Genomic DNA, 21,162 nt, shown 5'->3' with positions numbered 1-21,162 from the left:
TCAGCGCTGGGGGCGAAGGGGTCTGAGAATGCCGCTACCGCGGGCGGCAGGGGACTCTCTGCCCGGGTCTGCTTCGTGCGGCTGGTCGGAGGGTAAAGCCAGGCAGGGACCCCGGAGGCGGCGGCTGGGCACCCCCCAGCTGCCAACAATGCCGAGGCCCAGCACTGTCACCCGACACACACGGTGAGAGGCACCCTTTGCAGAGGACAGCTGCTTCTTTCTCCCACTTTATTTTTGGGGGGGAGGGGCAGGGGAGCGCAAAGCATGCCTGGAGGGGGGGTCCCTCAAAGAGACCCCCGACTCAGCCCCCCGACCCGGCAGGAGTCTGCGGAAGGCTGGCACCGCTCATGCTCCCTGCCCTCCAGCGCCCAAGGGCCAGCCCTCCCGGCTGGTGTCGGGCACAGCTTGGGCTGGGGGGGCCAGGACAGGCTGCCTCCCCTGTGGTCACCGCAGGAGGCGGGCAGCCCACTGCTTCCCGGGGTTGCAGCCACCGAGAGCCCCGCTACTCTCCCCTCTGCCCCCGCCCCTTCCCTCCCCTCCTCCAGGGCTAACGCTAAAGGCCCCTATTCTGCCCGCTGATTAAAAAAGCTCCTTCGATCCCACCCCGGCTTCTTGCTTGAAGCCTGTTGAACTGCAAGGACGCAAACCACCAGCCTGTCCCAGGAGAGTCACGTCTGAAAACTGCTGTCCCGCTCGGCCAGGCCCACCCGAGCCCCTTCCCAGGACATGAAGCCAAGGCCTATCCCTCCCCGTCCCAGGCCAGGGAGACCCCTCAGACGCTCTCAACTCGCCCCTGCAAGCCGTCATCTTCAGCCAATAAAGGCCACTCGTGGAGGGAGGGTCACGGTCCCCTGGGGGGAGGGTAAGAGCTTCTCAAAAAAAAAAAAGTAATTGTGTCTTCAGGGTTACAGTGGTTTTCTGTTTTTGTCTTTCCTCCTTAAAAAGTTTTTTTAAATTCCCCTTGGTTAGAGCTAAATTTCTTTCCTCTTTAATGAAGACCAGCCAAGTACTTCCATAGGAGATAAGGCTAAACCCAGTGAAACAGCTGCATTTAGTCAAGGGTCTGGGTTTCTGGCGTTCCCGGCTGGGCTAAGGCATCGGGGTGACCGCCCAGCTCGAGGGGGTCAGCGGCGCAGACGCTCTGGCGTGAGGCGGGGCAGAGTCCCAGGGGGCCCGATGAGCGCTGGGGGAGGGGCGCTGCGCACAGGAGACCCTGGGCAGCGGGGGGAGTTCTTTCCAAATGACAGGCTCCGATGCCTACACCACGCCAGGCAGGCCTCGGGCCCCGCAGCGAGTGACCCTGTTCCTGACTCCTCCCCGGCCCTGCCCCGCCCCCCCCGGACTTCAAAGGCACTGCGCTGCCCTCAGCTTCTCTTCCACTGCGACCTGCTTTGTGTGGCAAACTCTGCTTCCTTCTGCCATCTGGCACGTCTGCAGGGGCTGCTCTGAAGCTCTGCCACGTTGAGATTGCTCAGCGCAGCCCAGGCCCCCGCTCCCCGCCCCGTCCTCGCTGGGCTTCGGATGGCGGGCGGCGGTGAGGGGTGCGAGTGCTGCAGTGCCCCCCGACCCAGCGGGCACAGGGTCCAGCTCCGGCCCGGGGAGCGGGTCGAGCCGCGCAAGGCGGCTGGGAAGGGCCGCGGCCTGATCCAATCAGCAAAGGATCTGCGAGCCGCCCGTTTGTGCGCGTCTGTGTGCATGAGAGGGGAGGCCGGGGCTTCAAAGCCAGGCTTGCTGAGTGTGCCTTAGAGAAAACTCAGAGCCAGATGGGGCTGGAGTGGCTGCGTGTGGCGCCGTCCCTGCAGCCTCTGCTCTGCGCCCCTTGGCCCTGCTCCCCTGAAGGTCACCTGCGGTTCCACTCAAAGTCCAGCCGAGCCAAAGCTGAGATCAAAATGAATCCCTGGAGGGGCACACTTGTGTAATTAGTTTCACCTTGTGTCTGTTCAAGATAAAAAAAGAAGAAGAAGAAGAAGAAGAAGGAGCCAGGCCCGTTCCCCAGTCCCCTGGTTCATTTCCAGAACTGTCTCTGCCCGGGTGTAAAAGGGAAAGATCTCAGCCCAGCTCCAGGCCCCGCTGTCGGTCGCCTGCAGGGTCCCGGCCCTGAGCCCCGTCCCTTCCCTGCAAACAGAGTCAGTCTGGGCCACTGCCCAAATCAGCCCCTCCCTGCCCACCGGCCCCGGTGGAAGTGGCTGCTCTGGAAGGGCTGGGGTCACGGGCCCCGGGGGTGGGCTTGCCGGGGGTCCAGAGCCGGCGTGCGCCCAGCAGGTGGTGAAGTGTGTTAGAGCTCTCCGCGCCATCCCTGCTTGGGGCAGCAGCAGGGGGGCACCTTCCGGGCCCAGGCTGTCTCCTCTCTAACCTCCCGCCTCTCCTGTCCCAGCCCTGCACACGGCACCCGGGACACAGCGGGATGGAACCCACGGGTTCCCTTGGGACGGAGGCCGCCGAGAAGGGGCAGGTGGGACTCCGGTCATCACCTGCCCCACGGTGAGGGGAAAGTGACCGAGAGACGCCCAGGGCCAGCCCCCGGCTCCTGAATCCCCTCCAGGGTCCGGCAGGCCAGGGTGGGCATCTGGACCGTGTAGAGGGGAGAGGAAGCCCGGAGGGAGGGCGGGTTCCGTCCCGAGGCCCCAGCAGGAGGGGCGGCCAGCCCTGACCCCGCCCCTCCCCGGTGCCCCCCCACAGGTCCTGCCCTTCTTCTGTTACAGGCAACCCTGCCCCACGTGACTTGGGGCACGGAGGCTGAGGGAAGAGGACGCTGCCACAGTGCAGGCAGTGGTCTCTGCCTGTCCCTGAGCCTTCGGTGAGGACGGCCTCTCCCAGACGTGCCAGGAGGGCAGCCTTTCAGCCTCCTCATCAGGCAGTCTCTCCGTCTGTCTGTTCTCTCCCTAGCTTTCCCCTACACCCCTCGCCCCTTTCAGGCAGAGCCTCCGCGAGACGGCCCCAGCCCAGCTCTCCTTCTGGCAAAGCCAGCCGACCCCTTGGCTCCTAACCCTAACCCTCAGTCTCGTCCACCTGGTAAAAAAAAAGCCCACCCAGGTGCCCACAGAGCCCTCCCTGCTGCCGCTGCTGCCGTGTCATCTCGGGGAGGGGTGAGGGGACAGTGTCAGTGAGACAGAGCGAAGCATCGCGCAGCCCCTCCAGTGGCCCCTCCAGGTCTGGCCCGGCCAGGAAGCGACCCTGGCTCTTGCTTCTGAGCAAACCAAGTCCGGAGCAGAAAGAAGCCATGGGACGCTTACCTATAATTTCCCTTTTTGCTGAGCTGCTCTTTGAAGTGGCCCAGGGTCAGGCTCTGAGCCTTCAGCATCCTCCGGTACGGGATTTCCTCCCCGCAGAAAAAGTAGGTGACGACCAGCTCGCTGGCCTGGAGAGCGTGCACCCCTGCCAGCTTCTTTGGCTCTTTGTGACTGAAAATAAGATGGAAAAGCAACAAGTCCTGCATTTGAAGGCAGCAAGCACGTGTGCACATACATGCACGTACACACCCAGGGGGGCTGCAAACACTGTCTCCAGAGATAAAGTCGGGCTGGAGCTGTACACCACAAGGGTGCGGGTCCCGTATCACAGAGGCAGCCATTGCTGGTGGACACACGGTCCTCCCTCAGGTCATCTGTGTGGGGCACACAGGAAGGGACCATCTCCTTCCATCCAATGGGAGAACAGAGTAATGTCCATCAGGGGGGCACCAATGGGGTGCTTGCCAAGGAAGATGAGAAAGAAGAAACCCACCCAGAGCCACAGGGACACTCGCTCTGACCAGCGTCTGCTGTAGGGACAAACCCAGGAGTGGCATGAGCCCGGAAAGCCAGAGCCCACTGGCGGGGGGTGGGGTCAGCCCTCAGTCATCTCAACTTCTGAGTTTTTGTGGAGTGGCTTAAAAAAAAAAAAAAAAAAAAAAGATGCAGGCCCTGATAGCTGGTCAACTTAAGGTCCACCAATTGTTAACAGGATGGAGGTCTTCTCACTTCCAACACTGTTCATTGCTCACAGTGAAGACACTAACAAAAAAAACTTTAATGATTTAGGCCCCTTTAGATCTCTGCAACCTAACACTTTTTCAACGCACCACCCTGGAGTGAAACGAAGGCTGGCTTCCCTGCCCAGTTTACAAGAGTGTAGGTTTAGGACAGGAATCGTGGGACCAGTGGGGAAGATGTGCTGCTCCCCCAGCAAAACAGCAAAGATGGTCCCCTCTCTGTGTCTGCAACGGTGGAGAAGCATCCTCCGGCTCAGTGTGACACAAAGATGGTTTTCCAACTCGCGAACTTTCTGGGCTAGTGGGGACAACTTTCCCTCCGGCTTTGGGGTCCCTCTACCCATCAGCTAAAGGCTTCCCGTCTGAGCTTGAGTCCAGGAACCCTGAGCCATCCACCACTTCAGGAAGGAACACTTGTGTACAAGTCACGATGCGTTTCTCGGTACAGGTGGGGTTTTCCGAGATCCTAATTTACGGCAACATCTGAGTTTACTGTTCCTTGTCGCTAATATAAAAACGAAGGTGATTTTATAGACTAAAAAAAAGGTTTCAAAAACCACAGCCCCCGACAGAGAATACCCTGAAAGCGTAAAGCCTCCGGGCGGATCTCCGCAACACCAGGTAAAGATACTCACTCTTCCGAAGCCAGGCTTGGGCTGGAGAAGGGCGTGGCTCCTGGCGGACCGGTGGCCGAGTGGTGCCTGTCCCTCTGCTGACTGGCCGCGCAGCACCTGAGGACACCAAGGACTTAGACGGAAGCCTGCCGTCCCCGCGGCCAATGCGAAGCGGACAGAGAGCCGCTCTCCCCGGCCTCCGACTTCCATCCCCGCCGAGACCCAACCAAGGCCTTGTGTTGGCAGCAGCCCCTGGGGACCGGGCAGAGCTGCGCTAAGCCGCCCAGGAGCCCAGCACTGGACGCTGCAGCCCAGGCAGAGGGCTGAAGTCTCTAGAAGCCCCATGGGTCACGGCTCCTCGTAAGCTCACCTCCCCAGCCTTAACCCCTCAGGACCTTCCTAAGGGAACGGGCGCTGTGGGGGATTCCTCCTCCTAGGACTCGCCAGGTCCGGGTGAGCCCTTCGGAACGACTGGAGCTCAGGGGGGCCGTCCCTAGAGGCCGGCAAGGGGACCCGCCACGGGCCGCCCCGTCCACTCACCGCTGCTTCGGGGGCTTGGACACCTCCGCCAGCCGGCGGCAGGCCTCCTCCAGCTGCGCCAGGGTGTTGGGTGGGGTCAGGGGAGGCACCGCAGGGTCCTGGGTGAACGGGTGGGCGCGGGGGGCGGTGCGGGGGTGCCCGTTGCCACCCGCCCACAGGTGGTGACGGCCGGCTGGGGACGCTCGGGCACACTCCAAGGGGTAGGCCCGCTTGGTGCTTTGGGCACTGAAGGGGCAAGGGCGAGAGAGAGCCGGGGGGAGAAACGGGATTAGGGAGCCGGAAAGCGTGGCTTCAGGAGACATCACAGAGACAAGGGGGGAAAAAAACGCGACGGTAACACGGCTGGGCACGTGGCCCCAGCGCGGCACTCCTGCGGGCGGCCCAGTCGAACGCTTACGACTAGCAGGGCAGGAGCCGCCGGCCGTGGTCACACTCGCGCGTGGCGCAGAGGACCACCCCCCCACACCCCCCGCCCCGGGCGGCGAGCCGGCCGTGTTCACCTGTGCGGCTTGGGCTTGCCCGGCCGCTCGCTCTCCAGCACCCACTGCCATACGTCCTGCGCCCGGTCTCCCTCCTCCCCGGGTGGCTGCAGCGGCCCCGCTCCGCCGGGGGCCCCTCCTTCCCGAGCTGGCCCGGCCGGGCCCGGCTCCGAGCCTCTCCCGCTCCGTCGGGGTGGGACGGCGCCTCGGCCGCGGCCGCTGCGGGGAACGAGGAGCGCATCCATCCCGGGGCCCCAGGCCGCCTCCGCCTCCCACTCCGGGGCCCCTCCAGGCGGGCGGGCAAGGGACACCTGCTACCCAGTCCCATGCCCCGCCCACCCAGCCGCCCTCCCTGCGACCCAGCGCCCGCGACCCCCGACCCTCCGACCACGGGACACCTACCCAGCCTGCGCGGCGGCCGCGGGCTCCGGCGCCCCGGGGTGGCTCTTGCACTTGGCGCAGCAGGGGTAGTCGGCGCCCCCGGGGATGGGAACGGGGCAGGGGCAGCGCGCGCGCTGGGCGGCCTCGGCCTCCACCTCCTCCCGGGTCCGGGGGCCAGCGTGGTGGTGGATGTAGTGGTGGTGGACGTGCTTCGTCGTCTGCCTGCTCACGAAGCCCCGGGCCCCGAGGAGGGGGCAGCCGGCCGGGGCGGGGGCGGCGGGGAGCAGCGGGCCCCCGGGGGGCGGGGGCGCGCGGTGCTGCAGGAGATGGCGGCGGCGGTGCGGGTCCGGGGAGCGCGCGCGGGGGCTGTAGCGGCCCACGCCCGGGGACTGGCCGCCGGGGGTCTTGAGGACCCTGGAGAGGTGGTCGTCCAGGATGCTCTGCGGGTCCTCCTCGTAGCTGCCCGACGGCAGGAGGGAGAGCGGGTGCTGGGCGGGCCCCGCCTCCCGGGCGCTCAGCGCCAGCTCGGAGCCCTCCTTCTCCTCGTCCTGGAAGGGAAGGCAGCGGTCGGGGGGCGCCGGGGTCAGCAGGAGGCCCCACCCCCACCCCGGGCAGGGGGCGGGGCGGCGCCCACCTCTCGGATCTGCTGCAGGCGCTCCTCCAGGCTGTGCCGCGTCTCCAGCTCCAGCTTCAGCTTCTCCAGCCGGGAGATGAGCTCGGCCGCGAAGGCGGCGGGCTCCACGGGGGTCATCTCCTTGGGCAGGCGGTGGGTTCTCTGCGGGGCGCGGGGAGGACACGGGGCGGACGCAGTCAGGGGGCTGCCCGGGCCTGGGGACGGGCACCGCGGCGCATCCACGGCCGCGCGGAGAGTGGGCGGCGCGGGGCCCGGGCTGCTCGGGCGCTTTATGCGCGGGGGCCGCGGCCTCATGGAGAGCCATGGTCCCGGCAGCGCGCGCCCCGGGCAGGAGCAGTTGGCCGCACTGCGAGGGGCCCCGCTTGCTCTCCCTCTGGAGTACAACCAGCCCATCAGCCGCTACTCTGAACTAGAAAATCTTCAAAGACTGTTGTCAAACATCAAAAAAAAAAAAAAAAAAAAGGCAGCTCTCTGCGATGGGGAGGGGAGAGAGCCCACCTCAAGGAATAAAAAGTAGAGCCTAAACAGAAAGGGAGCTGGAAATGTAAAAAATAAGATTGGAAGGGAGGTGGGCGGGGGGGAGGAAAAAGGGAAAAAAGGGGGAGGGGGGAAAAAAAGAGGAGTCACAGGGCCCAGATCAGACGCAGCGGTAATGTCTCTCCTGGCCGCACACTGCGCACCTTTGAGGCGGCGTTGTCTACCGCTGCCCCGGACCCCCTCGTGTTCCCCGCCCCTCCTCCTGTCTCTTTGTACAGAAAACGAAGCAAGCTGCTGCCGGCTAACAGCAGAACTGCTGCGCTCAGCTGCCTGAAGCGGATCCACCGAGGGAAAAGGGCACATCTCCAAACCGGGTATGGAATATAAACAGGCACGAGCACGCCGGCCAACGCAGCCAACAGAGAGGACCCCCGTGGCCGGCTTTCTGTCCCCCTCCCGTCGTCTGGTACCCGCAGCCCCAGCCCCTCATGGTTCTGCCTCCTACCCCTCGTTTGCCTCCTGCTTTGGCCCTTTTCTTTGGGAGGGGGCGGGATGGGGGCAGCAGAGAGCCAACCTGCAGAGGCCAGCATCTCCCCACCCGAGCCGCAGATGATAAAACGATCGCACACCCCAGGACAGAATCACATAATTCACAATCCTGGGGGGCTGTACAGCTTTCCTTAAACACACATACCTCCCCCCAACGCCCCCACCAAGTCAAAAATATATATATATACATATATACACACACACATATATGTATATATCATCGATACTGCTGTATGGGTGGGGGGGATGTTATTGAGGAGGGGGTGCTGGAGGTCCCCAGAAAAGCAAACTTAGTAGGCTAATTTTACAAATTTAAGTCTGCCCTGGACTGTCCGGGGGGCTTCAGAGAGAAGTCGCAACAGTTCGCACACTAATGCAACGTGGGATTAGCAATTCGATGTGTCCACTTCCGACATGTGACATCACCGACGGACAAATCGCATTCTCTGAAGCTGGCAGGAAGGACTCTAAGCAGCGGTGCTGCTCTAAGCTGGGCACTCTCTTCCCCTCCCTAAGGAGCAGCTGGACCTCAGGGCATCGCAAGAAGCACAGCTCCTGAGACGTAGATGGGGCGGCTCTCTATGTGCGGGGGCCACGGGCTGGCTGCCCCCCGGGACTTGGAAATCGTAGGGGAGGACCCGGAGAAGCCCTCCACGCCACGCTGGCCTCTCATCTCAATCGCAGTAAGGAGCTGCTCAAGGGACGCTCAGACACAAATTGGGGGCAGATTCAACAAGCAGGCACTAAGCCACATTCTGGGGTTGGAAACAGACAAGAGGGACAGCCGACCTCCAGGGCTTCGGAGGAGAAATGGCCAAGCACAGAGATGAACGGTGACTGAGACGACAGAGCCACGCGGGCAACACAAGGAGAACGTCCCAGGACGTAACCCTCAGGAGGCAGATCCCTCCAGCCTCCTCATTCTCTCTCTCTTTCCTTCATTCAGTCGACCAGCAAGTGTTCAGGGAGCACCCACGACGTGCCAGGCACGGTTCTCGCCTCTGTGGTGGGATGGACTTAACGGGATAGCCCAACACAAAGCGCCGGTTCCCTCCCACCCTTCGCTGCTTCGCTTCTTTCTCATGGAGTTTTCTTTTTTGAATCGAGGAAACGGAAAAGGCCGACTAGGGCGTCGTGGGCACCCCTGCTCTGGGTTACACCCCGGTGAACCGCAGATCGCCCCTTGCGTGGCCCTCCCCTGCCCTCCCTTCCCCCAGGTCCCAGGCGCCAGCCCCCAGCCCCCCACTCTTCCTCCCAGAAAAGAGCCGCCGACCGTACTCACCGGGAAATGAGGTAGGCACACCTGGCCGTTGGCCTTCACGCTGCGATGCATTTCTCTCTGGAGCTGTTTCTTACTCCCCCCGAGGTAAGGAGGGATTCCATCTCTAAGGGAAAGGAAAGGGCAGAACCCACCGGCTCACGAGGAGGCCTTAGCGCACGGGCCGACTCACGCGCGCTCCTGAGACCCTGCCAACAGACAGGGCCGCGCACCTCCTGGGGCTGGGAGTGCCCCCCGTCCCCGGGCACTGTGGCCGTCCTTGCAGGGAAAGTCAACCCAAGGCCCAACCGCCACACGTCCTGCCCCTCAAGCCTCTCTGGAAACGGCTCCCGCTCGGATGCAGGAGGATCAACCTGGGAAGAGCTCGTGTCTCAGCTCTTGTCTTAGAACTGAGCCCACCGGAGAGTAAAGGTCCCCCTATTTTACAGGTGCCCCAAGCAGGAGACTAAGACCCCTTTGGTCCCTCCAACGGTCTGTTACCACGGCAATCAGGGACCAGAGCCACAGGAGACTAGGCCAGGCACTGGGGGAGGTGTGCGCTATCCTCCAGCAGTCAACCTCCCAGTTGTTCCCAAGTGTCTCCTTTTTATCAGTCCCCGGCAGGCATCTTTGGGCTCCTTCCTTCCCTCAGCTCCAAACCCTACTACCCCCAACCAATGGATTCCCAGATCCGTGACCAATGTGGGCATAAAGAGAAAGCCCCTACTCCGTGGTATTCTGTGCAATTCCTGCAAATATTTGAGTACCTACTATGTGCCAGACCTTGTTCTAGGCTCTGGGCAAGAGAGCAGCGAAGGAAGGGTATAAAAATGCAGATGATTGCCCTGAGGAAGCTTGTGCTCTAACGGCGCGGAACAGGTAATAAGCAAAAATTAAAAAGCAAGATATGGGGCTTCCCTGGTGGCGCAGTGGTTGAGAATCCGCCTGCTAATGCAGGGGACGCGGGTTCGAGCCCTGGTCTGGGAAGATCCCACATGCCACGGAGCGACTGGGCCCGTGAGCAACAACTACTGAGCCTACGCATCTGGAGCCTGTGCTCCGCAACAAGAGAGGCCGCGATAGTGAGAGGCCCGCGCACCGCGATGAAGAGTGGCCCCCGCTCGCCGCAACTAGAGAAAGCCCTCGCACAGAAACGAAGATCCAACACAGCCATAAATAAATAAATAAATTAATTAAAAAAAAAAAAAGCAAGATCTATGGTGAGTTAGAAGGTGGTAAGCACTATGATGAAACACACGGCAGGAGATGGGGAGTGAGGACAGCGGGGGCATGGAGCTGCATTTTAAAAGGGAGGCGGTGGTCACTGAAATCCTCTCCATGAAGGTGATTTCTGAGCAAAGACCAGAGGGCAGAAGGGGCCCTTATGTTCTTCTTCATCACTATATTTTTAAAAAGCAAATGGAAGAAGTTTAAAAACAACTCTACCACCACCACCTCCACTCCAGCTAGTCTGCACTAAAAACAGGACCTGGAGTTGCTATGATTTTTTTTTTAAACTTTTGTTCTTGAAAGCAGTCAGACGGTCAAGGTGTGATTATTTTCCCATTGCTGTTCCTTCCAGAAGCCACTTATTTACAAAAGCCTCAGGGTTCAAACATTTCCATACTGAATCATCCTTCGAGGCTATAAATGTTGAAATTAGCTGTTTGGCTAGTTCCCTTTCCCTGGTGTTTTGTTCATCAACGGGTGGCTGGCTCATCAGCAGTTGGGTGACAATCAGCTGCGCCTAAAAATGCCAGGAGCAGCCTGGGCCAACTGGTCGACCTCCAGCTCCTCCGTATGGCCGCGGATTCCGGAAGGCTGCTGACCTGGGCAGGAGAAAAGGGCTGCCGCCTCAGGGATGCAATACAGATACAGATGAACTGACCTGTGAGCCAAACCTTGGAAAAGAAGCACATAAAGTCCGATCGTACTGAGGGTACAGGCAGAGAAGACAGATCAACATAAAGCAAGGACTTGCTCACGCGTGTGAGTCCTGTCCCAGGGAAAGGCTGAGGGGGGTCAGACAGCAAGCACTGTGGCAATGGTCAGCCCGTTGACCAGCGAGGTCAAGTCTCCTAAGCAGCCTCCTACTCACTAAGACCTGGGACGGGACTGGGCCCACGAAGGCCAAGTAGGAGAAAAGGTTCTAAGTCCAGAAACTTCCTGAACCACCTGGAGCTTCGTTACCAAAAAACTTTTCACCCCAGGATCATTCACAAGACGTGGGCCTGTCGCAAGCAGGCCTGGCTTGACCAGCAACTAAGGGCCATGCCTGCCGACTCCAACCCAAGGCTGCCGGCCCCCCATGGACTGAGTGATGTATAATCCAACTGCACCCTCACAAAACCCCTAAATCACCACATTTTATGGAGGACCAGAGATGCTCCAAAGCGCTCCTGGAATCAGTCAGTAGGTCAGACCCAGGCTTCTAATCCAAGCCACCGGCGGACTCCAGAACAGGCATCCTTAACTCAGACACATACAGTCCAGGCCCAGCTGGAGGAGCCAAGCTTCCCAATGGTCTGAATGCGGGGGGCACCATTTCCTAAGCCCCACGGGGTCACCTGACATTCTGAAGGGGTGAATGGGGGGTTTGGGGAACATCCTGGAACGTCCTCCTGACCACTTAGGGCTCGCTGGCTATGGGGCATGCCGGCCCCCCACCTCCCACCTTAAATCCCTTGTGGGGTGTGGGTAACGGCGGGGAACCAACAGACTGGGTCTCACGATGGTCTGCGCAACAACTTCTGCTGCCCCAGGGCTGCAAGACAAGGTCCACGTCCCAACCAGCAACTCTTCCGGGGCCGTAATAAGAGGATGGCTCTGCTCCAGGCCTCTCCCAGGCAATCCTGGGGGTGTGGGTCAAGCACCCCATGGATCCCACCGTGACACACACGGGGCCGCACGAGTCCCAGGAGGCCCCCGCCCGTCCCCTCCAAGACTCTGACCTTGAGTGTCCCCCAGAAGCCTTTGCTCCTCCCCCTTGCCTCCCAAGATGAAACGGAGCGGTAAGGCTTTCACACCTCGCGCTCTGTCTCCGTATAAAGCAGGAGAAAGAAAAGTTAACTGGGGAGGCAGACGGAGCAGGTCCCTGGCCACCTGAAGGCAAGAGGAACAAATGCGTTTTAAACCACTCCTCCAACCAAGAACATGCATGCCCGCCACAGCCAGGGCAGGCGAAGGGTCCAGCTGCAGGCAAGGAAACGCGAGACCAGCACAGGAAAGGGAGACCGACTTGCAAAGCCTCAGAGGCTCGACAGGCACCTTCAAGGAAATGTGCCTTTAATCCCACCCCACCCCCCTGACCCTCCAGCCAAGAACCTTCTTCCAAAACAGCCCCTCATTCCAGAAGGGGGCCTCTCTTCTTTTCATCCAGGCTCTGAAAGCCTGTGATCGGTTTCCTGGCTTCTCAGGACCACGAGCTGACCCGTGCCAGCGTCTCGGTCCCCGGACGGCCTCTTTTAATTGTAAACATTTTAGCTAACGCGCCCGCTGCCAGGCCCAGCTGTTTCTGGGGAGCGCTGGTTTTGAAGTGTGGACTCCACTTAGTCGCCATTTAAGCCGAGCCCATTAGTTTAGCCTTTTGACTCGGCCGTGCCCGGCCTGACCTGAATGTCACTTTCCGGTGGCTTTGAAATAGCGGGCTCACGTACACACGCGTCCACTCGCATGTTCGTTTGGCCGCCACTCCGAAGGCGGCCTCTGATCACAGCCAACATCAAAAGACCGGTTCGTAAGATAAGGCACTATTTGAAGTTTGCTCAGATGCTTTCCCCGGGGTCCAAAGTAAACCCATAAATAAGATATAAGGAAATAAAAATAAATATTATAAAATAACCTGGGCCACCCTCTGTGTGAAAGGCGACAAGAAGGTCTCGGGCTGATTTTGTGACACCCTCAGCAGAAGCACCCTCCGGATCGAGCGGATGCTGATTTCAGGAGCGGCTCTGCGCAGACAGAGGTCAGGGCGCCGCCTCCATGCTGTCCTCCTAGCTTTCACTTCCTAACAGAGGCCACACCTGGGCGCCAGGAACCTGCTGCTTCTGATGTTTCTAGCGTGCCCCACCCCCCCCGCCACTGCAGTCCTCCTACAGCCCCCGCAGTCCTTCTGCCCAAGGGCTGGGGTTGAGGACTTGGCTGGGAGTCTAACTCTCCAAAAAAAAAAAACAACTAAAAAAGCCATTTCTTCTGAGAATGTAGGTTTCAGAGCAATGGGCTCGTAAGAGAGCCTTCTCAGAGGCCTTGTACAAAGACTCAACTCCCCAGCCATCTTAGACGGGGCTTTCTGTGTAGCGGGGAACCAGAAGTCGGCAGCGGGCCCTGGACTCGCCAAGGACAAGGCCCCCCAGCCCAGCTCTCCTGGGCCTCGTGCAAAGGCCCTGGGCCTTAACTGCTTCCCTGGCAAGTGAGACGACTGCTTGTGTCTGATGAACTCCATCCTTCTGGAGTCTACAGAAGGCGGCCTGTGACCCCCGCGACTCCTGCCCCCCGCCCAGCTGCGCCCCTTCCCCAGCCCCCAGCGGGGCTGCCCGGCCTCTGTGCCCACGAGAAACGGCCAGGGCTCCTTTCATGCCTTACGGGGCGCTCCTATTCACTAGCGCCAGGAGGTTTCAAAGGGGCCTGCTGCCCTCTCGTCCCGCGAAGCTTCCCTGACGGACAACGGGCCGAAAGCGACTCGGTTCAGCTTCGCGTCCCCCCCGCGCTCCATCGCTCGCTCGGGCTCTGCTCTGCCCCAGGCCCCAAACTGGCCGAGCTGAAGAGGGCTCTAATCCCGGCCCAGGATCCCGGGGGGCCTGCCCGACGGGCCAGCCGGCCAGAAAGCACCTCGCCCGGCCCGGGCTTTCAGCGCCTGCCAAGCCTGCGGGCCCGCCTGCGCCCCGTCGGAGTGGCTCTTGTGCCGAGACCCCTTTCCCACGCTGATGGGAAACGCGGGCCCGGCGGCACCAACATGCCCACGTGGGGTCTGGCTGCGCCGGCTGCATCCAATAAGCTGCCCTAGAGGTTGGGAGGAGGACCAGAGGCCCCCCAACCCTGGCGTCAGAAGACGGGCTCCAGCACACGAGCCCCAGGTCCCCAGGGACCCTCCCCCACCCCTTGGGGTCCTGGTTTACTCATCCCCAGCCCGAGGCAGCTGCGCCGAGGCAAGGGCTGGCCACGCCCTGAGGTTCTGCCACCTGGGACCCAGGGGTACCCGCTGTGCCCCGGAGAGAAAGCCGCCGAATGAGGGATTTGCCCTCTGTCTCGATTACCAACACGGACCCTCCCGGCCCACACGCCGACCCCTGCCGCCCAGGACAGCTGACTTCTCTGATCCCGGAACGCGGCTTCCCCGTGCAGTGAGGGCCTTAAGCCCACGAACGCTCTAGCTAAAGGCGGGAAGGGCGGGCGAGGGCTTTCAAGTCATCTCTCGATAGAACCGAGGGTTTTTCTTCCGGGCATAAAAGGGGGTAAAAAAAAGAGGGGTGAAGGCAGAGGGTGCAGGGGGGAAGTCCAAACTTGCTCCTCCCTCCCCCTCCCCGTTAAAAAGGAAAGCTGTGTGGTCACCAATAAATAAAACTAAAGGAGACTCAAGGTAGCTCAAAGGTCTCATTATCAACTACTGGGCCTAACATGCACGCGGGGCCGGGGGGAGCAGGCCAAGGGCAGGGGCCTGTCTGGCCCGGATCTGGGCTCCGTCTCTGACGGGAGTAGTTATGGGAGCGCTGGGCATTCCTCCTTCATCTGTAAAAGTCTCAAGCGTCGGCCAACCTTTCTGACTGGGTCCTGTGAGGCTCAACCGGGTATGGGGACTACACCCAAGTTATCTCATCCTGAACCCAGAATCACACGTCCGTGACGGGGAGCAGGAGGCCAGCCAAAAATAACCTTGAAGAAAACTAAACAGAAGCCTCCTAGTCTAAAGGAAACTACCCTTGGCTAAGGAGAGTCGCTCAATGCCCTCGTTCAAGTCCAACTCACTCTTATTTTACACATAACGCTGACTACCACGTCATCCAAACACTAGTTAAAAGCTAGAGGAATGCTGCTGCTGGAAGCAAGTGCACACGAGCAAAAAAACGACAGCAGGCAGAATGACAGAGAGAAGAAAGAAGAACTATCTTAAAAAGGGGGGTGAGGCATCAATATCTCTAGGGGCAGAAAGCCTTATACAATTTCGAATTCTGTGAGATGATATTACAATGTAGAATGAAAACAGACCTTGGGATTAAATTATTTGAATCAAGAAACAAATTATGCCTTGTCTAATACTATTCAATAAAGACAGAGCAAAAACACATTGTTTTAAGAAATACATCCACCAAAGGATAATATTTTTCAAGTACAGTAACTTAAAGAGTTCAGTCGATATGGAAAACTTACCTCTGTGGAAACCCTCATTTCTTCACTTTGGATGAAAGATGTGTTCCCTCCCTCCATTTTCACTCATGCCAAATTGCTATTCTTTTATTAAACTGGAACTTTTCACCTTAAACATCTCCCTCCTTTCACTAACAGGGGAATCTGAGGTAACACAATAAAAGCCACCAGGAAAATCAACAGTCGAGTCCCAAACCAACCCGTCAACTTTCCTTTCAACTGGTTCCACACCGCAGGCCAAGCAACAGATCACTGGCCAATGGAAACCAGATCATTTCAAACAAACTGGAAGAAGAGCCGGTCCCGTTTTGGGAAGCAAGCTAGAAGGAACAAACTCGACATGAGCGTGCCAGAACTTACAACGGCTCCACGGGCCTGCCTTTCAAAACGGTTCCCTTAGCAGAAGATCCTCCTCCAAAATGTTTGTAGAAAAGCCTCCAAAGACCACTTTTACAACGGTGCTTCTCAACTGGGTGCTGGCAGACGTGCCCCTGGGGAGTCTCGCCCAAGCCCAGGCTCCACCTCCTCCGAGCCTCCTGAATCAGAATCTCCAAAGTTGGCAGGAGACGGGGACGCCTGGTCCACCTCCCCGCCCCACTCCCACCCACCTGAGGCTCACAGAGGGTCACTGTTCTCCATCCACAGAGGTCACCACTGCATGACCTCAAATGACCTCCAACTCAAAGCATGACCCTGCCCCATGGCCTGCTGACCGCCATCAGACCACCCTGATGGCTTGGATTGCATCCAGAAATGCCAGCCGTCCATCTGCAAAAGAGCTGAGGTCAGAAACTGCTCTGGAGAAAACCCCCACTTAGGGGCAGAGCCCCGGCTGCAGAGGGAAGACGCCCGCCGACACCAGACGAGCTGGGTGACGGCCGCGTGAGCACATCCGCGAGGCAGCCTGGCACGCAGTGTCCTGGAGGGAACCCTGGCTTTCTGACCCCACCTTCACTGAGCCCCCAGACACATACCCTTCCCACGCCACCCCGCCTCCCCACCTGCTGGCTCTGCAGAGGGACACCCGGATTCAAGACCCTCTCCTGCCCACCGGGAAGGCAGGCGCAATGATAACCGGAAGAGGGGCTTTTAAACTCAGGGAATCTGTGGACATTCACCTTAACCTCCTACCTTGGTTTGGCTTTCTTCTGTGAAGGTACCATTCAACCCCCTTTCAAGGCTCTGAGCGTCACTCCACCCAGGCGACCGCGGGAGCCTCCTGAGCCAGACCAGGGCCACCCCTGCGGCCTACTCCCCTCCCATCCAACAAACGTCCACGCGGACACAGGTGGGATTGGCAAAGCCGGGCGAGGACCCTGCCCCATGGCCTGGCGGGTCACACTGCCAGCCGTGTACGCGGTGGGGAAACCAGAACATACTTACACGCTACTGTCCGTCATGGACATGGAATCGTCGGTCAGCGCGTCACTGGATATCTCGCTGTCGTTGGCGCTGGCGGCTGGCGCGAAGACGCAGCCGGAACCCACGTGGTACGGATTCACCGGATCGCTCCTCCTGAAGGGCCACAGCACCGCATCACCGACTCTCGCCCAAAGCCCAGGGAACCGGGGGGCCCCAGGACAGCCCCACGACGTGTTCCAGGCCAGCCTGCTGCCCAGGGCTGGGTGCTCCTCTGGGCAGAAAGCAGGGGCCACAGGGGGGCCTGCTGAGCCGCAGCTCTGCCAGGGGACAGGGGACCCCAGGGCACCTTACAGAGTTCTCAAGAGTCACCTGGAGGGGGGACCCTGCTCTTGGAGGGGGGGCTAGGGAATGACCGATGGGGTGGAGTGTCCTCCCTCCCCGCACCCCCCCCCCCCGAGGCCTGTATGGGGAGAAGACAACGTGCGGGCCCCAGGACACCGAAACTTCCACACTCCCCGCCCGGGCTCCGCTAGCGGAGACCTGAGAGGCAAACAACTAGCGGCTGGGCCTGGCGAGCGGACAGACGGACAGACAGGAGAGTTCAGGACGAGATCTGGGGCTTCCGTCCTGCCCCGAGCTGGGCCTCGGCCCACAGCCAGGCTGCCCCCCACCCCGGGGCCGCCGAGGGCCACCGGAGGGAGAGGAGGAGCACAGCTGTTTCCAAGGAAGGTCCAGGCCCTGCTCCGGGGCCTCCGTCCCCTGTTCTGCCCCCCCGACCTCCTCCCAGAAACGCCAGTGTGCCGGCCCAGCCAGCTGTGTTCCTCCTGTGTCACCTGCTGTGTCACCGCGAGGGCCTCAGTGAGGGAGGGAAGGGAGAGGGAGGACCCGCCGTGGCCGGTGGGCTGCAGGAGGGGCCCTCGTCTGCAAAGACCCAGGCCCACTCTGCCGGGGCCGCCGAGTACAAGTAAGGGAACTCACTCCACCAGGCCGCAGCCGCCGGTCTGTGAAGATGGCCTTGGGGTTGGCGGATGAAAGGGGCCCCTGAAAGGTGCCGGCACCTCCTGCCCGCGCTCACCGAGCCCCAAGCCTTTCGTGAGGTGCCCAGCCCCGGTCTCCGGTCTCCTGGCACCCATGGCCTGGCAGGCGGGTCCCCGTAACGGGGGTTGGGCAGGGGTACCAGGAGGAAGGCAGACGCGGAGCACAGGCCCACGAAGAGGCACCCCTTACACATCCAGTCCGCACAGCCCCCTGGGGGAGGAGCGCGTGTGCCCACTTGACAGATGTGCCCCGTGGCCGGGCAAGCACAACGGCCCTGGATGTCAGAGCTGGAAGCGGCGGGTGGGGGCGATGCGTGCGGCTCCCATTCAGCCCCTCTCTCTGCCTCTGTTCAGAGACCAGCCTCGACGCTTCAGACAGCTCTCGCGTAAGAGGCACGACGAGTGACCTGGAAGAGGAAGTCCTGGCCCTGCAGTGTCGGAGGGGACGGGCCGGGTGGGAGCAGATGTGAGGACCAGGGATGGGAGAAGCAGCGGACAGTCCTCCCCGGCCTGGGGCAGGAGGGCGTCAAGCTGGCTGGGGTGGGGGGGCCTGGGGCTTCCCCAGCGGCACGAGGGGTCCGGGGGGGCCACCAGGCTGCACTGAAGTGGCCGTGGGGTGGGCAGGGAGCCGCTGCACAGTTTGGCGGGAGGGAGGGCAGTGGGGCTGGAAAAGGGGGGAGAACGGCTCGGGCGGCTGTCCTCAGGGGGCCTGCCCTCTAGCTGCAGTGACAAAACAAACAAGAGTGACACTCAGAGGTGTACGAGTTGAGAGCCGGGAGGAGCGACTTAGGGCTCGCTGTGGGCGGGGCCTGGTTTGCTCCCTGCTGCACCTCCCCTGGCCCACGGCAGGGCCTCGAGGACTGTCTGCTGCCCGATCGTCTTCACGACCCCCCAGGGAGGAAACGGGCCCCAAGCGGGGGCCAAAAGCCTCGTCGGAGGCCACCCGCTGGAGGCCCGGCCGCGTGGAACCCACCTCCGGCCACCTGGAGGAGCTGATGGCAGCAGGGACCCCGAGTCTGTTCGTCTGAGCTAGGCCGGAACGTCAAGCCAGATCTCAGGGATGTGGTGTGGTGGAGAAGTGACCAGAAAGTGCAAACGAGGAACATGGCGCTTGAACCTTTTGAACATCACGGCCCAGCGACCTTGACCTGTCACCTGGACACTCTGGCCATTGAATACCATGGGCCAGTGACCTTGACCTTGTCACCTGGACACTCTGGCCATTGAATACCATGGCCCAGTGACCTTGACCTGTCACCTGGACACTCTGGCCATTGAATACCACAGCCCAGTGACCTTGACCTTGTCACTTGGACACTCTGGCCCCCCCCTCCGCCCCCAGGATTTTCTACGATGAGGCAGTGAGGCTGGTGAGCTCTTCCATGGCATAGAACTGGTCCCCACGTCCTCAGTGTGGGATTTCCAGACACCAGGGCAAGAGAGAGAGAAGGGTGGAGACAACCAAGGAGAGGCAGTTGGTTTTTCTGGAGAAGGGAGATGAGGGATGATTTAGTGAAGACAGTCTCCTAGTTGATAAGGAGGAGGGTGGCTCTGGGTGGTACTGCCACTGAAGGTGGAACAAGAGGAAACGGCTTACAAGCCAGAAAGAAGAAATCACTTCTCCATGGCCAGGGCAGACCCAAGGAGCGGGTGAGGGCAGGTCACGGGGTCGTCCAAGGCTTTAAAATGGCCCAAAGCCCGCAGCTGCCTAAACAGGCTGCTGCCTCAAAGCAGGATGGAGCAGCTGATGGGCTTCAGGAACCAAGTAACACAGAAATCAAGAGGCCGAGGGCTGGGGCCGGCTTGGCTCCCGGCCAGCTGGGTGACCCCAGCTGTCACAGCCTCCGTGGACACAGGGCTCCACTAAAACAACGTGCAGTTCAAACACGGCCACCTGCACGGGGTCCGTATGTTCTCCGAGAGGCCCAACGAGGGCACTGTTTACGGGGGTGGCATAGGAACGCTCCAAAAAACCACCCCCCGACAAAAGCAAGACTTCTTGGGTGGCACTGATCATGACAATTACATATCGTCAGTGCGTTTCCATGGTGAAGGCCTGTCCCGTGTACGAGACAACAAGCTCTACGAGGGCAGGGACAGGTCTGTCTTCCCCATCTGGGTCTCCCCAGCTGCAGGCAGCGTGGGGCTCGCGGCAGAAGCTCAAAGCTTTGTCCACTCTCCTTCTTTAAGGACCTAGGACCGAGCGGGTTGCTGAGGGGTGTTTTCGCCTAAGAGGCATAGCATGGAGATCAAAAGAGCCAACATGGCCTTAAACAGCCTTCACACACTCTTTCCATCCCTTCAGTGTTGCTATCTTTGTGGTATTAACACATTAACAGTGCCCCAAGTGTGAGGGTTGTAACTCAGCCTCTACAGGGAGAAAATGACTCAACAGAAACCCCTCCCTCCCCAGCAGAAAAAGGCACCTCGCTCAAATCCCACGTGTGGACAGAGTTCTGTGCTCCCGGTCAGACACACGGGTCCCAAAATAAACTCGCCTCCCTCCCTTCCAAAATAGAGGGCTACTGTGTGACCAGTAATTAAAAATGGAATATATTGCTCTTAGCTCAGTTGCCTGCAATAAAGTATTGGGATTTTCCTACCATCATAACAAGACAAGGCAGAGGAAGGTGGCAGGCCTGTGGGGAGAGACAGAGACTCAATTTTTTAAGAACTCAGAACTTCGTCAAAATCATCACGTAATTTCAAGAAAATGAATTAGAGCTGCTTTCTTGTGATCGCTTTAAAAAAAAAAAAAAAAGAAAAAAAAAAGAAGGGAAGAAACTCAGCCACACTACAGTAATTGTACCCAGATGCTTTGAGGATTTCTTCAGGACTGTCGTGCTCCCAGTTGCTGCAAGGGTTTTAAATTCCTCTGGAGAGTAAAGGCCTATGTACCGATTCTGCACTGGGCGTCCATCCACAGACCTGGTTTGCAATTTCAACATGCAAAGGGCTTTCAGCTGTCAGGTAGCAGAGGCTCCTGGGACCTTAAGGGAAGGGAAATGTCGGCTCCTCTTCTCCCCCCACCACCATTCTTATCTCTTATCTCGATGAGATGCTGCAGGCCCCTGCCTGCTCCCCAGACACCAGGGCAAAGCCCATACAGACAGCACAATAGACGTGACCTTTGGGACCCCCTTCTGGGTCCCCTCTCAAAACAATGCAACTTAAAAAGTATTGGCTTCTAAGGCTGTGTGCTCTTCTTTTCCAAAGCCCTCTGACACTTTACTCACAAAGTCACTGCCCAGAAGGTGATGCTCGCTCCCTCCCACAAGCGTCTTCTAAGGTGAGGCTGGGGGCCTGGAGCGAGAGAGGCCGGGCACGCAGATGGCATCAGGCCACACCCCTGTGAGAGCAGGCAAACTTCGACAAGCGTGTCCTAGCAAAGCGCCCTCCTCAGGGCCTCTATCCGCTCGCTGTGGCCCGCCGCTTCCAGCACAGCTTTCCTCTCGCGTCATTTTCTTTGATGATGGAGGCCAAGCTTGATGCCAGTGGCTT

At 59.9% G+C, this 21,162-nt stretch overlaps 1 protein-coding gene across 9 annotated transcripts in view; it reads right to left on the bottom strand.

The window, feature by feature from the left end:
• The window catches only part of AXIN2 (axin 2), a 32,661-nt gene that overhangs the window by 3,013 nt on the left and 8,486 nt on the right, over nt 1–21,162 (bottom strand). For 6 of the 9 annotated variants that reach the window (XR_014238124.1, XM_082370433.1, XM_082370431.1 and 3 more), the window contains 8 exons: nt 16,646–16,777; nt 8,927–9,029; nt 6,619–6,759; nt 6,006–6,532; nt 5,625–5,822; nt 5,125–5,349; nt 4,606–4,701; nt 3,234–3,401 (listed from right to left, as the gene is read on the bottom strand). Coding sequence is in view for 8 of the 9 variants with exons in the window: in XM_082370433.1 (XP_082226559.1) it covers nt 3,234–3,401; nt 4,606–4,701; nt 5,125–5,349; nt 5,625–5,822; nt 6,006–6,532; nt 6,619–6,759; nt 8,927–9,029; nt 16,646–16,777 (1,590 nt within the window). In the remaining variant the exon portion in view is untranslated. Of the gene's footprint in view, nt 1–1,844; nt 1,937–3,233; nt 3,402–4,605; nt 4,702–5,124; nt 5,350–5,624; nt 5,823–6,005; nt 6,533–6,618; nt 6,760–8,926; nt 9,030–16,645; nt 16,778–21,162 lie in introns of all 9 variants that reach the window. The other 3 variants (XM_082370435.1, XM_082370437.1, XM_082370436.1) reach the window with 3 other exon arrangements.

Source organism: Balaenoptera borealis (genome assembly GCF_965194805.1).
Source record: "Balaenoptera borealis genome assembly, chromosome: 20".
In the NCBI taxonomy this organism is placed as follows: domain Eukaryota; kingdom Metazoa; phylum Chordata; class Mammalia; order Artiodactyla; family Balaenopteridae; genus Balaenoptera; species Balaenoptera borealis.
This window is presented reverse-complemented; position numbering and strand designations above follow the sequence as displayed.